The following is a 19,092-nucleotide window of genomic DNA, read 5'->3' on the forward strand; positions in this document are numbered from 1 at the left end:
TCCACCTTCAGTGTCCCCAAAGACCCCGGCACTTGTTTCCCCCATTGTAAACCTCTCAGTTTGCCAGAAGTCAGTAAGAGGAGCAGCAGGGCAGAACAGGCCAGCACACATGCAGGGAGTCCCAAGATGGTGCCAGAGGCCCGGAAAGTTGCCACGGCGAAAATGTTTCAGGAGCTGGCAGATCGTCTACAGCGCATCTCCACCAACCCCGGAGGAGGGAACGCTAGCATCTTCTAGTGCATCATCACCAGTGAGGCTGTCCCCTCAGCACTGGACATGGGGGTGGGTCCTCGGCTGAAATTAACACAGAGGAGTCAGAAGTGAGTACCAAAGCTGAGGCCGCGTTCTCTACCCCTCCTTCTACCCAGAGTAAACCCCCAGGCCCAGAGGTCTGTCACCCATCCCCCGTCACCATCATTACCTAAGTGGTTGTTTGGCGATGAGCCTGGACTGATCCGATACATGAGGGAGCACCTTCTTCCCCTGCCAGGGAAGTCCCATCCCCCAGTCCCTCTGGCCAAGTCCAAGAGGGCCAGAAGAGAGGCTCAGGTGGCCGAGATCATAGAGGGACTGAAGGCACAGAGAGTAGAGAGTTATGGGCCGAAGCTGCTGCCATATGAGGTGCGACAGGCGCAGCAACAGGACACCAAAGCATTAGAGGCCCTGTACATCAGAAAATTGGAACATCCCCGAGAGGGAGAGCCACCCCTGGAACGCTGCCGTGTTATGGTGGTGAAATTTGACAAAGTGTGGGGGTTTGGCACCCTCATGGACTGTCATCATGGAGGGACCATTCTGGTCAATCGTCGGGCAGTGCAGAGAGACTATCTTCCCCCATCCATGCATTCTCTGGAGAGCGGGGAGATCTTAGAGTATACTCCTGTACAGAGCTTGAGAGGAGAGTAGGGGGCTGCAGTGACCTGTCTGAAGAATCCAACCCAGATTCCGTTTGCCTACTTCCCATCGGGCGACTGGGATGCCGATCCCTTTGGGTTGCTGCCGCCTAAAGTCAGAGGTACAGTCCAGGAGGAGGAGGTCTACATGCCCGAAGTTTCTACCACAGTCATCTGTGAATGTGCCCAGGCCTACTCCTGTGGTCAAGGAGGTTTGGCCCAACCAGCGGGCACCAACTGAAGTACCTCGGCCTACTCCCGCAGAGGAGGTTTGGCCGGCCCAACAGGCACCAACCGCTCTTCCTCCAGGTGGTGCAAGCCGCTACAGTGCAAATGGTGGTCACTATCAGCCCGACCATTACAGAGTCCACGTTGTCCCAGGTGAACTGGAACACCCGAGTGTGTCCATTAGAGGGGGCACAGTCCTGTGGACCCCGTTACATGTACCAGCCTCGGAAGCAGTCTGCCCGGCAAGGCTGGGATGGCAATTTCCCAAGTTAGGAAAGTCTACCCGTGATAATCCTGAGATATATATATATCTTTTTGTTTTTACTTTGTAAGTTGGGGGGTGTGGCACCCTCTTTAGCCGTGCACCCCACCCCTCTCAGACTGGAGGTGGTTTAGTCAATGGCTTATCCAACATGTCACACAGTCAGAGGCTATATGCACAGCAGAGGTGAATTATCATGTTAGGGTCCCATCCGATATGAGGCCACCTCCGCGTGGTGGATGGGGGGACACATTTTGATCAAAAAGTGCGCTAAGAGCCTCCATTTTTTGACCAAGAGTGCTGTTGCAACTTTCTTTTTTGTACATTATATATCTCAGGATTATCACGGGTAGACTTTCCTAACTTGGGAACTTGCCATCCCAGCCTTGCCGGGCAGACTGCTTCCGAGGCTGTTCCAGTTCACCTGGGACAACGTGGACTCTGTAATGGTCGGGCTGATAGTGACCACAATTTGCACTGTAGCGGCTTGCACCACCTGGAGGAAGAGCGGTTGGTGCCTGTTGGGCTGGCCAAACCTCCTCTGCGGGAGTAGGCCGAGGCACTTCAGTTGGTGCCCGCTGGTTGGGCCAAACCTTCTTGACCACAGGAGTAGGCCTGGGCACATTCAAAGATGACTGATCACTTGAGAAAGCCAGCGTGAGGCTGGAGAAACGTAGTCTCTATCACATCATGGAATAAACTCACCTTCCTTTTTGATACAAGCTGTGGTGTGCTGCCTGCATTTTTTCTGTATATCATTAACTTTCTTTGTGAAGTACTTTTGTTCTCTACAGGTTATGCAACGTTTAAGAAAAGTGCCTGACGAACTTGTCAAGAAGTTTATTTGTAACCAATTGCATAAGTGTACGTGCCCGGCTTCTAGCCGTGATTCTTTACTAAGAACTCTAAAATGTCAAGGACTGTGGAGCGGTACAATGAAAATATGTATATACCATTTGAGTAATTTATTTTTGCTCATTACCTTTGCACAAGTATCTACTTATATTGGTGTACTATAATGGTTATGGTGTGCTGTAATAAAATGTGTATAATATGTTTGTACAGTGATGTCTAAGGGTATAGTGTTGTTTATTCATGGGAGGTTTCCTGACCCAGTCAGGAGAAGCATAGCCACTACCTCACCGCCATGACAAATCCCACTAGGTACAAATATTAACTCATAATGTAAAGTTATATACCACACATATACCAGTCAGTTCACATATGGTAAAAGTAGTCCACACATATGCAAATAGTTAAGATAGGACTGTAACATTATTTGTCGTCCCAGTCCACAAGTTCTAAATATATACAGTTATGTGTCTAATGTTTTCTCTACTGTTCACGTGTATAGGGTACTCTACTAGCCAGCGGGTTCACCTGATATCTAGATAATGCACGTGGAGTGACAGAATTGATAAATGTAAAGGTAACACTGTTGTATAGTGTAACAATGTATATTGAGTTCTGGGGAGAATAGTTGTGAACCGAGGGGCCCCAGAAGCCAAGGCATTGGGAAGATAGCCTCCGGCAGCCCAATTCATGAATCTATGTATATGTATATATATATATATATATATATATATATATATATGTATATTGTTGTCTTGAGTGTCTCAGAAAGCAGTTACAAATAGTGATGAGCGGCATTACCCATATTCTAATTTGCGATATTTCGTGAATATATAGACGAATATTCATCCTCTATTTGCGTGTATTCGTTATATTCGCATATTCGCGTATTCGAGGAAGAAAACAGTGAAGGGGTGGGCAACTTTACAATTGGCTGCTAGGGATGTTGTTCATAACCTCTGACAAGTGTATTTGCATCATTATAATTGTATAATATTTGCAATTTCAGTAGCGAATATATTCGCACTATTCACGAATTCGCAAATTTGCGATATTCACAATAAAAATTCGAAATGCGAATATTCACTCCCAACACTAGTTACAAAGTCAAAATTAACCCCATATGTTAGAAGAGCATGTATGGACATTCACCATGCCACATGGACGCGTGGACTTTGTAATGACGACTAAATGGTCACCAAGCTCTTTCAATAAACTTTAGTTAAGCCCCAGATATAAATAATAGTTTTAAAACAATATAGAGGCACCCCTAAGATTGGACATATGTGATGGTCCATAGGCAAAAAGTTTTCTTCCCTAACCTTGCCATAGATGTGCACATGTGGTTTAGAGAAGAATATTTCTTTATTTCAGTGAGGAGAGGGAGACACGCTACTGCCAAACCCCTTTGGTAGCAGCTTATCTGCCAGCATGACAAATAGATTGGGCACAAACCAACGGACCCATCCCCATTTCCATGACATTTGCCGTTGGGGAGACTCAAGAGGCCCCTATAAAAGTTAGATTATAATGGATCCACTATTGTTGACAAGATCTGCTTAAAGGGAGAGAAACACAGAGCTAATTTCTTCCGAAAACAGCACCACTCCTGTCCCCAGGTTGTGTGTGGTATTACAACTTGGCTCTATTCATTTCAATAGAACTGAGCTGCAATACCACACACAAACTAAGGACAGTTTTTGAAGATTTATTAGATATCAAATATATCGGACAATGCCATTCACTGGACCTGATGAAGAGGGGGTCCCGCCCCTTGAAACGCGTTGTCCGATATCTTTGATCTAATAAAACAGTTTATTATACCCCAAAACCGTGTCCGTTTCATCTGATTGAATGGCTGACCAGCCATCCCGAGGAGAGCGCCTCATCGTACCTGTATTTTCTACCGTAGCTCTTGCTATTGATTCCTGCATTCACTCCAGTTGAAGCTCTTCTACATCTTTCCTCTGTTACTTTATTTTGTTAGATCTTTGCCAAAAAAACATCTAGGATCTGCTGTTGAAATCTTGTTATTATTTAGACTGAGTAGATATACTGACTTATCCTGCTTTGGTTTTTATTTTATTCCACCCTCAAACATCCCACTGTAACTCCCTGGATATTAGTATTTTATGTAAGTTCTAAAACATATGTGTTTCTATTTGTAATTTTAGGAACAAACATACATTATGTTATAATAATATTCAAATGTTATACTTATTAAATATTATCTATTCATTCTGGAAATTCTATCTCGTATTCCAGCAAGATATAAGAAATGTCAGTAACATTGTTTAATCCCCCGGCTGAACTGTCTTTCGTGGTGGTCCAGCCTTTTGTTCTCTTCGACATTAATCACTCAGTTCTGAGCCCACATAAACTTGCAATAAATGATGTGGTCTCAGCCCACTGCTTATTAAATTCCACCCAAATCATGCAAATGTCACAAAATAATAATAAAAAAGGAAATATATATAATCTGTATCCGGTGAGCCATTGGTATGCTGCTTAGAGACAAAAGCCGGTTTCCCTTTCTAATCTGGTCTGCTAATGTAACCAAGATGTTCCCTTCAATGAATCTCTCATTTATCAAACCACATACTGTCTGAGCTCTAGCATTGATTTTGTTAATTTAGTGGAAGATGCAAAGCCTGACATCTGTCTGACCCTTTCATTTATAAAAGCAATTCCTTTGCCTTTACCTTGTTTTTTTTTTTTACGAGAAAAATTTCAATCTGCTTGGTGGAAACCAAAAATGCAGCATTTTCCAATACATACCATGCAATTTTAAGAAAAATGGAGGCATATCCAACTGAGCCAGGGGAACTACAGTTACTATCTAGCGACTAATAGATTGTAATGGTCAAATGTATGCTGAAAGGGGTACTCCGGTGAAAACTTTTTTTCTTTTAAATCAACTGGTGGCAGAAAGTTAAACATATTTGTAAATTACTTCTATTAAAAAATTCTTAATCCTTCCTGTACTTATTAGCTGCTGAATACTATAGAAGAAATTATTTTCTTTTTGGAATGCTCTCTGATGACATCACGAGCACAGTTCTCTCTGCTGACGTTATTATAATAATAATAAGGCTTTATTTATTGTTGTCCATAGTGGGATTTGAACCCAAGTCCCCAGCACTGCAAGGCAGTAGTGCTAACCACTGAGCCACCATGCTGCCCTTAGCATACATCTGCTATGCATCTGCTATGCATGTGCTATGCATGGTTGCTAAAATGGACAGAGATGTCAGCAGAGAGCACTGTGCTCGTGATGTCATCAGTGTTCCAAAAAGAAAGGAATTTCCTCTGTGCTAACCACTGAGCCACCATGCTGCCCTTAGCATACATCTGCTATGCATCTGCTATGCATGGTTGCTAAAATGGACAGAGATGTCAGCAGAGAGCACTGTGCTCGTGATGTCATCAGTGTTCCAAAAAGAAAGGAATTTCCTCTGTAGCATTCAGCAGCTAATAAGTACTGGAAGGATTAAGATTTTTTTTAATAGAAGTAATTTACAAATATGTTTAACTTTCTGCCACCAGTTGATTTAAAAGAAAAAAGGTTTTCACTGGAGTACCCCTTTAAGTGCTATTAACAGGTTCCATGGTATATCTGATACTTTGGAAATTCTTTTGTTCCTATCCCCTCAGATGCTTTGGAAGCTTATTGTGGACCATGGCTTTTGCGCTGAGATAAAACTAAGCAAGAACTAGGCAACTAGGCAAAAATCCTACTAGAACAGCTGAACTGAACACAGCCACATCCCCAGTTATAAGAGGGCGTGCACACTTATGCAACCAGGTTATTAGGTCTTCTTTTTTCCCCGTTAAATATTTCAGGTCCTTTTGCAATTGAATTGTTTAAGTTATAGACATTAAAAGGTGGAGTAAGTTCTGACATGATTTATCTTTGCCTCATTCTTAAACATCCCAAGAACCTGGCATTTAAACAGGGATGTGTAGACTTTTTATATGCATTGTATAAAAGCTATCTTTGTATGGCATGACCTATCTAGGAGTACAGAACATTCCAGTTAGTCTGCATCTTCAAAGTGAAATATATACGTAGGTGCTATTCTAAAAACCTAAACAAGCAGGGCAAAAACTTGTAAACTCCATACAGATGTTCGTCTTGAATTTGCGGCCCCAGAGCTGTAAGGCTGGGTTCACACCACGTTTTTCAAATACGGTAACCGTATACGGTTTTCCGCAAAAAAACGTATACGACCATATCCGAAACCGTATGCATAGAGAATGCATTGTAAACCGTATTTCAAATGTTGTGTACGGTTGCATCCGTTTTGCCTCGGATACGGTTTTGCCGATTTTTCAACCGTAGGCAAAAACGCTGTCGACCACGTTTTTGCCTCCGGTTGGAAAACCGTATGCGAACCGTATGCGCTTCTTTTGACATTGTTGTCTATGAGAACCATACACAGAATTTCAGAATACGGTTGCACACTGTTTTTCTAATCCGTTTTTGGAGTTCACACATGCGCAGATTGGAATTTCAATAGAACAATAGTAACTTTATTAAATTGCTGGAAAACTAACTCCAACAAAATAGCAAAACCGTTGGCAAAAACTGATGCAAACTGATAGAACCGTACGAGGAAAACCTTATACGTTTTAATTTGGAGTCATACGGTTGAATAAGGTTGCATACGGTTTTTGCCATACGTTTTTTTAGCGGAAAACCGTATATGGTAACCGTATTTGAAAAACGTGGTGTGAACCCAGCCTAAGGCAGCAGTGCTGACCACTGTCAATATTTCAATGCCTATAATGGATTTCTATTAGGGCTGGGCGGTATACCGGTTCATATCGAATACCGAAATTTTTTGCGCTGCACGATATGAATTTTAACCCATACCGCAATACCGGTTTGGCCCCTCCCCCTCAGGAATGAATTATCAGTCCAATGCTGCGCTGTCCCCACATCGGGGAACTAATCATATGTGAATCGCGAGCGCTGTTCTGCCCCCCAATTAATTATCAGCCCAGCGCTGCGCTGTCCCCATCTGGGTACTACTCACATATCACCCTCAAGGGCTGCCCTCCTCGTCCTCCTGTTTGTTGCGGCCACCGGCGCTGACACTCTATACCAGTGGTCTTCAACCTCCAGATGTTGCAAAACTACAACTCCCAGCATGCCCGGACAGCCGTTGGCTGTCCGTGCATGCTGGGAGTTGTAGTTTTGCAACATCTGGAGGTCCGCAGATTGAAGACCACTGCTCTATACTGTATCCCTATGCCCGGGCTGCAAAAGGTAAACAAAATAAACTTTAACTCACCTTCCCCATCGGTCCGGACCTGCTTCCTAGGGAATGGAAAGTCGGATAGCCGTCAGCCTATCACTAGTGTTGCTCGCGAATATAGCGCTATATATTCGTAATTACGAATATTCTTTTTTTTTTTTTTTCCACAGTAAACATCACAGTGATCATCCCTCTCTGCTTCCAGCTTGTGTGGTGTAAAGAAGGCTCTAATACTACTGTGTGAGACTGGCGAGCGAATTTTCGCATATGCGAAAATTAGCATATGCTAATTTTCGCATATGAGAATTTTCGTTTATGCTAATTTCTGTCTGTGCTAATTTTCGCATACGTCAATTTTCGCATATGCGAAAATAAACCGCGAATATTACGAATATGCGAATTTAGCGAATATATGACGAATATTTGTCCATATATTCACGAAATATCGCGAATTCGAATATGGCCTATGCCGCTCAACACTAACTATCACTGGCTGCAGCGATGTTACGCCTCGGCCGGTGATAGGTTGAGCCCACTGTCATGTAAGAAGCCGGCTTCTTACATGACAGTGGGCTCAGCCTATCACCGGCCGAGGCGGAACATCACTGCGGCCGGTGATAGGCTGACGGCTGTCCGACGTTCATGTCCCCAGGAAGAGCGTAAGGCCAACATAGGAACATGCGTTAAAGTTTATTTTTGTTTACCTTTTGCAGCCCGGGCATAGGGATACAGTATAGTGTCAGCGCCGGCGACCGCAACAAACAGGAGGACGAGGAGGGCAGCGCTTGCGGGTGATAATTAATTTAGAGGGGGAGGGGGAATACCGTTATATACCGTGGAACTGCCATGATACACATATTTGGCCATACCGCCCAGCCCTAATTTCTATTACTTTATTTTGCCTTGCACTGTAAACTCCTAGTTTGAAGGTAGAATTTTTATTCAGTATGTATGTTACTTGTCTGCAATCGTCTGGCTCCTCTAAGTTAACACCCAACATGGAAGTCTGCCACTGACTCTGTGTTTATCCTTCCGAATAATTAAGAGCCGCTGCAAGAATAACTGTTTATGATAGTACAGCTTGTACAGTTCAGGATGGTCAGTGGCAGGCAAACCACCCACACGTCTATATCCGAACAAAGAAACTTGTCCGTTCAGATGTTCACAGAGATGTCTTTGCAGCCATCATAAAGGAATAACAAAGATGTTTGATTTTATTTGTCATTTTATTAAGTTCCCTATTGTGTCAGCTCTCTGCTCTACTCTGATTCAGTTTCAACTGAAAAGAGAATTCCTTGTGGTTAACACATTACAGCCTGTACCCAGATTTTTGCTGACTCTCTCCCTAGCTTCTTTTAACATATGTTTACATGTGGTAGATTTGTTGCAGACATTTCTGCAACTGAAAATGCATTCTGTACATCCGAATGGGTTGATTTTGTAGAATATGAATGTGTGAACAGACACTCATAGAAATGTGCAAGATGATACTGTACACCAAAGTGGGCCAAAGTGTTTCTCTAGATCCCCACATACACATGAAAGTTCAATTTGGCCAAGCATGCATGTTTTTTGAATAGAATTCTCAACGAACAGAAAGTAGATGGGTCTGTCTGGCACTACTATAGTAAGGCCCCTATACAGCTCTAAGGGAATTCTGCTTCAGAGACTGCACTTCTGTATACAGCATAGGGGGTGCACAACAATTCAAAAGTCCATTCAAACATTGCAATGCGAGGAGATGAAGAAGAAAAGTGGCAACTCACCGGTCGTAGCCGTTTCTCAATGTTTATTTCACTTTGTGCATAAAAACATACCTACAGCAGGTATGATTTTATGCATGAAGTGAAATAAAGATTGAGAAACGGCTACGACCGGTGAGTTGCCACTTTTCTTCTTCATCTCCATGCATTGCAATGTTTATGGAATAGGGTGAGGGCAGAAAATCACTTCCATCCTCATCATACCCAACCCTTCTCTTCCCCGACATCTACCGTTAGGAAAGAGTTAGGAGGCCACTATACACATAAGATGATCAGCTGATTCTGTATGGCCCTCTTAATGTTCTGTTTCAATCCGGATACCCATGATATATGCCAGGTTACTGTCTGCAGAGTGAATTGTATAGTAATTGACCCTAACTGAATACTTCTTGCCCCCACAATCTGAAGGTTTTTCCTTTCGTGACACCACTGGAATTCCAAAACAGTGCTGCAGATATAATTCTATTATAACATAAGTATAATATTGTCTTCTATGTAGAGGAATTTATGACTACCAGATTAAAATGTCTCTTTGTAGTTTACAATCCTTAAGAAATAACAAAATGAACAATGCAATGGAAACAGTCAAATTTGCTTTCTAAAGCAAAGTTTCCTATTGTAAATATTCAATAGAAAGTCATTCAGACACACGAAGGAAAAGTTCTGCAGAGTGTTTACATGCTTTCACAAAACATATCCCCTATCCATAGAGGTCAGGCCCCCCGATCTACAAAATGAGGCCTAACTCTCCTTGTTGCATGGAGCAGTGGGGTTGTTACGCCCTTCATCCATTGCCTATGTGAGTGCCATAGATACCCAAGTGCAGTAGATACAGCGAGGAGAGTCTGGGCATTGTTTTGTGGGGTTTCATCTTTAATCTCCAGAAAACCCCTTTAAAGTATCTCAAATATTTTGCAGCAGAAAACCCCTTAAAGCTCCATTTGTCCTATCACAGGTGAAACCTTCCTACTAACTACTGGTTGGGATAGATGAAATGTTTCAAATGAGCTTATTTGTATGTACAAAGATGAGTTGATGGGAAAATATATTACACAGCAAGTATATAGCAGTTAATGCAGCACAGTGCTAGCACATATAGTCCTTTTATCAGTGGGCGCTTAGCTTGCAAAAGAACTGAACCAAGTTCATAAATAATCCAAACATAGGAAAGCGGAACTCCAGTGATCCACTGCGATAAATGTGGAATTTATTCACCCGTCAGGTCATTAAAAAAATTGAAAAAGACATCATTGTGAAGTTGAAAGTTACATATTTTGTACTGACTTTCCTCGCTGGAGTGCCATATTTCTGACGTTATGATTATTTATTACACAGCCAGTAAACTCAGAGTTTAAAAAAAAAAAAGTTTGGTCAAGGGTTGATGAAAATATAGTGTCTTTAGGGTGTAGGATAGATTTTGAGCTTCACAATAGTTTAACATGGTTAAACTTGTTGCACAATGCAGTGATTTAGGCAAGAAAATGATATCTCCAATAACCACATTGGTTTGTGTGCATCCAAGTAGCAAGGGAAGGGCTTTAAATCGGCTAGTTCTGCCAGCCCACAGAACCAGCTAAGTTTGGCCTTAAAACAAATACAACACATGATAAGAGCTGAACTGCTTCAGCTATTGGCTCTACACTCTAATAAGTATTCTCCTATTTTAAGGAACCAGTAAGAATACATAACATGATTCTACTAGATTGAACTAACCAGTGCCCTCCATATGTCTGGCACATTCCCAGCACCCATTGCATATGAACAGCAGATACATTTCCTATGGATAATAGCTCTTCATGCAGACTCTCTTGGTAATTGAACTTATTAACTTATTTATGAACTATAGTTATGGTCATTATAATCTAGGGATGGTTAAGTTATCTAATAAGAAATGCAGAATATAGATAGTAATGAAATTATTACTAAGTGCTTTCCGCAGTCTGTTGTAACTGGAAGGAGCTGTAAAATAATCGGATCTAATAAGACGTAGAGTTCTTCCTGTTCCCCACCCACAAGTGCAGACCATGATCCAAGCTGCAGTCTTTAGTGGCAAACCCCAACTCAAACACCTCACCAACCTAAAATGTCTTCTGGTCATGAGGTTTCTTGTTGACTTGATTTTATAGTATGAGATTTAATTGTGGGAGATAATCAAAAACCGTCTAAGGATAGAACTGTCTTGGTTTCCCATAGCAACCAATCAGAGAACAGCTTTCGCATCTTCACCAGCTCTGGTAAAATGAAAGCTTAAGGCTGGGTTCACACTACGTTTTCTCCCATACGGGAGCGCATACGGCAGGGGGGAGCTAAAACCTCGCGCTCCCGTATGCCTTTGTATGCGCTCCCGTATGTCATTCATTTCAATGAGACGGCCGGAGTGAAACGTCGGCTCATTTTTGCGCCGTATGCGCTTTTACGACCGGACCTCAAACCGTGGTTGACCACAGTTTTAGGTCCGGGGGAAAAGCGCATACGGCACAAAAATGAGCCGACCGGACTGAACGTTTCACTCCGGCCGGCTCATTGAAATGAATGACACACGGGAGCGCATACGAAGGCATACGGGAGCGCGAGGTTTTAGCTCCCCCCTGCCGTATGCGCTCCCGTATGGGAGAAAACGTAGTGTGAACCCAGCCTAACTCTGATTGGTTGCTACAGGCAACAAAGACAGTTTTACTATTAAAAGAGTCTTTTATTATCATCTGTTCTATAAATCACTGTAAGGGTCCATTCACACGTGCATATTTTTGCTGCTGCAGATTTTTTTGTCCATTGACTTCAATGGTCAGCAAATCTGCAGCAAAAATACACACGTGTGAATAGACCCTAAGGGTGTGTTCACATATGTGTATTTTCTGCTGCAGATTTTGCTGCCCATTGAAGTTAATGGGCAGCAAAATCTGCAGCAGATCTGCAGAAAAAATATGCATGTGTGAAGTACCCTAAGGGTATGATCACACGTACAGTATCCTGCGCAGATTTGATGCGCAGGATTTTCTGCTGCAGATTTCAATGTAAACTTAATGACTGAGCACAGCTTCTAATCTGCAATTACAAATCCTGCGCATCAAATCTGCACAGGATCCTGTATGTGTGAATAGACCCTAAGGGTACATTCACACGTACAGGATCTGCTGCATATTTTCTGCAGCTGATTGAATTTACATCCTCTACATGTGAACATAACCTTGCAATTAATTCATATTTGATCGCTCCCAGAAAAAAATATTTATCTCTTCCTATCTAATCCAGAGCATTTTCCAAATGGAAAGACCTCACAGTCCACCTTTCCCTTCCAACACCCCCCCCCCCCACCCACACATACAATTGTAGGGCACCCACAACCCACCCATTACATTGTTTAATTGACAGAAAACGGCAATGCTACATACTAAATGTAACCACTAGAATATAGTGTTCAATTGCTTTGCCACAAAAAGTACATCCTGTAAAAGTTTGGATGTGAGATCCTACGCTGCTGGAATTCCGGATATTTGTTCCTTAGAATGTGTTCTGCTGGATTCAGCCTTGATCTGTATGGGGATAGGGATGTTTGCACTCCATAAAACCAGCAAGTGAATACTAATTTATCAGTAGGAGACAAGATCAATATTGACATCTTCTTTGACTAGCAACTCTGTGGGTCTGCTGTGATGTGCAAATTGAACAATCTATCAATTGCTTCTCTGGGCTGTCACTGCTAGTATCTATATGAGATGTGCTGGGAAAATCTTAGTTCTAGTACAACACAGTACTCTGCTTTAGATGCTGGACACGCGAAGATAAGTATATCACCATTACTTATATAATCAAGCTTCAATATATATATATATCAACATACTAAACATATTTATGTATACAGTATATGTATGTTCCAGCATAACTTCTACATGGCTGGAGATATTCTGGTGAAACTTTGTACACACGTTACTTATACTAAACATACAACTAAAATGTAGTAGAGTTTAATCAACCCTAACCCACCCCTTATGCGAGGGTGTTTTTTTTTTGTCTAAAGTCCCATACAAGGCTATTGGACTTCAGGTACATCTCCTGACTGTGTAAGTCTCGGGCTGCAGAGATTGCCCAGGACTTGTAAACATCCTGCCAACTGTTCGAAAGGCAGGTGCAGAAAATGGTTCATGTGGGGGGTTGGGATTTGAGGAGGGGATAGGAGGATGAGAGCACCACTGTTGCTTTTCCTATCCCACAAGGTTTAGGTAGGAAGGCTGGGCAATGCTAGTTACTCAATATACCATGCAATGTGCCTGGCACATGTGTTCTCCTCTAGTTATTCACCCCTCTCACCAGGAGAGGGGTGAATAACTAAACCAGCAGGCTTTAGGGTGATTTTTTTTGTAGTATATATTAAATGATGTAGTTGCCCATAGAAACCTTTATTACCTTTTGCGTTGGGTTTGTTTTGATAAATGATCTCAATATTTTAGATAATGATTATATTTGGCATCAGTAATTATTGAAGTTATTTTCTTAGCTAAATCCAATGGTTTGGTTTCCTTTCTAGATTGTTTGGTATTTTGCATCATCGTTTATGAGCCAAAACAAGGACCATGTCCTTAAAGAGCTACAAATACTTCCTTTAGAGTTTTTCTCTGAATAGATTTTGCTACTGGTTTTGGATTACACATGTTAAGGTTAAATGCTGACAAAACTATTGTCATGTATATGTGGCTTTTCAAGGTTTTGTACTTTTATGGCTCTGTTTGTAACAGAAGCCAAAAGACTTTGCCAGATCTATCATACCACTGGTTACAGCACTCAAGAGAAACTGTTAAGAGTTTGTCAGGGTTCAGTCATGGTTTGCACTTATGCAAAAATAGCTGTGTATGCTTTGTTATTCTTGTTGTCAGATGTGACGGAACTGCTGTCAGAAAGCAATGTGAACACAGCCCTACCGTGATTTAGCATCACTGAAACATCAATCTGGCAGCTGGAGGCAGGTAATGGAACCCTCTGCCACCATTTTACCTCATCAGGCTCCTGCAATCGCATTTCCGGGGTCCAATGAGCACCACTGAGCTACAAGCATCTTTCATTTACTCCTCATTAACCCTTTAGACTCTGATCAATATATGGCAGCGGCAGAATCCCCAGCTCCCCATCATTAGCAATGACTATCTGGCTACTGATACTAGCAGTCACTCATCGCCTATGAAGTGAGCGCAGCTCCTGCTCGCTTCATAGTCACATAACATTCCAGGGCATACATTTATGCCCTGTCAAGTTGAGCCCAGACGGCAAGGGCATATATGTACCCCCAATGTTGTCAAGGATGTTAAGACATCTGCCTGTTTATTTATTTTTGTTATAAATTATACTATTTAATAACCAAAACAAGCAATACATTTTGAACATTAATATTGCACATAAATCATTTCAAATAAACCTTCCCACCACAAGGCTTTAATTTCTATAAAATTATGTACATTCAACATTAAACTAGTTACTGGTAAAATAGTTGACAAGCCATTTTTACACCATGTCAGTGGTGGTGTGAGGTTGAGACTTTCTATATCCCTGTGCTCAGAAAAGTCTCAAATAATACATTGTGTCCACTGCATCTGCCAAAAGGAAATTGGCTTCGACAGAACATTCCTGAATGCAGTGCCAAAAAGTCCCAAAGAAGTTGCACACAAACATGCATTGCTCAAAAATGTGTGACATTTTACAACCAAAAAGCAATGTAAAGTCAATGATATGAGATCTTAAGGTAAACATGGTCACATGTAGTAGGAGCTCACGTTGCAAATACACTGCAGATTTTCTGCAGCAAAAAATGTGCTATGGCAGAAGTAGATCCAACTGAAGGGGAAATATAAGGCAGTTGGGTCCATCTTTGGCACATTTTCTGCTTCAAAAAATCTGCATCCTAACTGCAACGTGTGTTCTTACCCAAAGTGAAGCTTTCTCAGCAATTTAATGTATATATATATATATATATATATATATATATATATATATATATATATATATATTAGTCATTTATAATAATAATTTAACTATGAAAATAATCATACCTTTCTTGGTTTCACTTTATCATGGTGGTCATATTGGAAAATACCTTTGTAGCTAAGTCCCAACCACCATGGGATTCCTTGCTTGTCCTGTAAATAGGAGGAAAAAGCAAAGAAGTGTTTATAGTTGAATGAAATTCTATGAATATTTCTATGGCATAATCATTATTATTTGATTTGTATTATTTATGTAGAACCATTTTCTTCCATTTTCTGCCTTATGAACCTGCTTAAACTTAAATTCCCTAAAGTAATGTTACTAGATGCAGATGTTCTATGCCTGTGGGATGAAGATGACCAAAATAAGACAAGCATGTTTTATGGACAGGAATAATAAGCCAATAACTAGAAAGTTACTCATACAGAAATGAACCTTATCAACTGAAATGTACATCTGGTTTGGGATTGATAGGCCCTGTCATATGATAGTATATTACTCATCCCATGAAATGCAAGAAATAAGTAACAGAAGTGTCCTGCGGGATCCTAGCTATCTTCTTATCAATAATTCAACAATGTTCTTCTATACACTTCTAAGACCAGACAATTAGTTTGGAGAATAGGGAGTGAGAACACATCATAGGTGAGGATGTAAAGGCCAAAGGTCACCCTATCCATCTGCTGCAAGCTACATTATGAATTGTTTACATTGAAAGAACATGCTGCCTAATAAAAATAGGCAGATAAGCAAAATGTCTTTCACTATGAAGACTACCAAGTGTGCCAAGTAGGCTAGTGATCGCAGTAGATGCAGCCATTTTGTAATCAGATATGTTATTAACTGATCAATAAGCGACATCACTGTAACAAGTGACCGGTTAAAACAGAGGTAAAAGGACAGGTCAGGCACTTAGGCATTGACTGAGGACCCGGGCCAATGAGGGGGCCCAACACTCGCCTGCTCTGCCATATGCTGTAGGGCACCAGAAGCAGGAGCTGCTGCCTGATCCTGTGTCCCGTCCTCTGCCCCTGCTGAATTGCACTGTGCGACACAGGGGCGACGGAATACTATAAAACATCTGGGAACTGCAGGCTTTGGCAATGTGGTGTTTCCAGGACACATGCTTTGCTATTGTGGTATGAAGACTTTCATCTTATTGCCTAACCTTCTGCAGCAAAACCCATCCCACTACAGACATTATTCATTTTTGGGGAGGATGTGTAGAATTAGAAATACTCAAGGAAAAGATAACATAGCACTCCACTTGTGGTGAAAATAGTAGTAAATTTTATTCTTGCAATCCAAAAATATATATGTGACGTTTCGGTCAAAAATTACCTTCCTCATACCATATTGCTGCGGAGGAGAGAAGGAGTTAAGGAAGAACGGTATTGCATAGCCGTGTGACAGGTAAGTAGGTAGGGCGACTACTGTCGCCCTACCTGCTTACCTGTCACACGGTTATGCGATACCGTTCTTCCTTAACTTCTTCTCTCCTCCGCAGCGATCTGGTCTGAGCAAGGTCCTTTTTGACCGAAACGTCACATATATATTTTTGGATTTCAAGAATAATAATTTACTACTATTTTCACAGCAAGTGGAGTGCTATGTTATCTTTTCCTTGAATATTGCATGGGTTGGGACCCTAACTGTGCACCCACACCTTCACAGAGAGTGCCGTATCTTCTATCAATAGAATTAGAAATACTACACAATCATTGATCTTACCTGTATAGCAGGATATCTGAATAGACTATTCAGTCAACGTATCTTATTCTACTGAGGAGTGGCTGTGATGGTATTACCAATCTCTCACCCTCACTGCGTAACACCAAGTACAATCCCATTGTAGGTTTCATGTAAAGCTCACGTTTAGATGTAAAGCTTACCTTAACTGCATAATAATGCACTCCATACGTGGGAAGGGATTCTACAATACTCATATAACTGGAAGATAAAAATATAAATCCCGTGTGAAAACATGTAGACATTCAGAAGCTAGACTGGTTTAATACAGTGTTGCAGATATGCCTTAACATGTTAGGTCAACAAGACAAGAATAATATATAAAATATATCAAACGCTGCAGAAGTATAATCTCTCCTAGGTGGTATATGTGTTACATTCTGTCTTTTTGATTATAATGATAGCATTCAAATTTCTAAGAGTTTCTGTTCAATAGTATTAAAATGTTAAGTCATATACGTACAGTGATCCCTCAACTTACAATGGCCTCAACATACAATAGTTTCAACATACAATGGTCTTTTCTGGACCATTGTAAGTTGAAACCAGACTCAACATACAATGTACAGACAGTCCAGATCTATGAAACGTGTCAATGGCTGGAAGAACCGACCAATCAGAATGGGCAATTTACTGGTAAAACACCTGTATTACTGAAGCGTATGCACTGACTGATGTCTGGTAGTGCCCCCTACAGTACAGGGAGGTATTACATGTTCTGTACACTTTACCTGTACCAGGGTTAGCTGCTCCTTTGGACACCAGGTGAGGGCGGCTCCATGTTACTTTTTTAGGACATTGCCTGTACTGTACAGGACCCCGAAGAAGCTCTTGTCCTCTACACAGACCAGTGTTTCCCAAGCAGGGTGCCCCCAACTGTTGCAAAACTACAACTCACAGCATGCCTGGACAGCCTTCAGCTGTCCGGGAATGCTGGGAGTTGTAGTTTTGCAACAGCTGGAGGCTCCATGCTTGGGAAACACTGACATAGACAGTGATTTACAGTTCCCAGCAGATCTTTCTTACTTTTATATGTAAGGATTTGCTTTATCTGTATTAGTTATCTACTTATATATCTTTAATCATCACTTTTTCCTATTTTTGGATGACATTTTGGTGCCTTTAGAACAGATTACCAGGTTTCCATAGAGTTCTGTTCTCAACATACAATGGTTTCAACATACAATGGTCGTCCTGGAACCGATTAATATTGTAACTTGAGGGACCACTGTACTTCCAGTCTGGCAGGGATTCCTGTTTTCCATCAACACCAGTGGAACTATTAGTTTGGTTTAAAGGGGTACTCCACTGGCCAGCATTCAGAAGTAAATGTCGTCACGCTCCCTCCCATAGACTTGCATTGAGGGGGCGTGGTCGTGATGTCACAAGGGGCGTGGTCGACCCCCGCAGCACGAAAACAGCGTTCGGAACATTTACTTCCGAACGCTGGCCAGTGGAGTACCCCTTTAATAATGTCAGATTCACGCAGACCATAATACGACTACAGGTGAGGGTCTGTACTACAGACATAAAATTTTATGGTCTATATTACTGAACTTTGACCTCCATACGGTTCTTATAAGTCATATCTTATGGATAGCATATTTTTTTTTTTATTGACAAGATAGTCTGTATATGTAAAACTGACAAATATTTCCTAAGGGTATAATTTCATGTACATAAGCATATAAAGGAGTGAGGGACACTGTTAGACACCATACTGCTATATAACTAAAAGCAGATACTTACTTCACAATAGCTTGACCTCTAGACTGCCCATTCAGTTTCTTGTAATATTCTATAACCCTGTCCTCGCTAGGGAAAAATAAAAATAAATATTTATTACTACAAATATTCTCTTACATTTTATGAAGAATTTACCCTGTATTGGAGAGGATAAAAGGTTTCTAATGCAATATACAATATGATAGCGAGAATGTTTTTTATAATATAAAAAAAACATACATTTGCTACTGACTCATGTTTTCCACAAAACTGAACAGTAATAAAATATCACATTAGAATCAATGGCGCTAGTAACAAATGATATAATATGGAATAGTCACTGTCAACATGATGTATATTTTGGAATCCGCTGTCTGTCAATCACA

General features: G+C 41.3%; 1 protein-coding gene across 6 annotated transcripts in view; it reads right to left on the bottom strand.

The window, feature by feature from the left end:
* The window catches only part of FRMD4A (FERM domain containing 4A), a 435,019-nt gene that overhangs the window by 48,541 nt on the left and 367,386 nt on the right, over positions 1-19,092 (bottom strand). For all 6 annotated transcript variants that reach the window (XM_056573366.1, XM_056573365.1, XM_056573364.1 and 3 more), the window contains 3 exons: positions 18,731-18,796; positions 17,125-17,182; positions 15,298-15,384 (listed from right to left, as the gene is read on the bottom strand). In XM_056573366.1, coding sequence (XP_056429341.1) covers positions 15,298-15,384; positions 17,125-17,182; positions 18,731-18,796 — 211 coding nt within the window. The remainder of the gene's footprint in view (positions 1-15,297; positions 15,385-17,124; positions 17,183-18,730; positions 18,797-19,092) is intronic.

Source organism: Hyla sarda, chromosome 4 (assembly GCF_029499605.1).
Source record: "Hyla sarda isolate aHylSar1 chromosome 4, aHylSar1.hap1, whole genome shotgun sequence".
In the NCBI taxonomy this organism is placed as follows: domain Eukaryota; kingdom Metazoa; phylum Chordata; class Amphibia; order Anura; family Hylidae; genus Hyla; species Hyla sarda.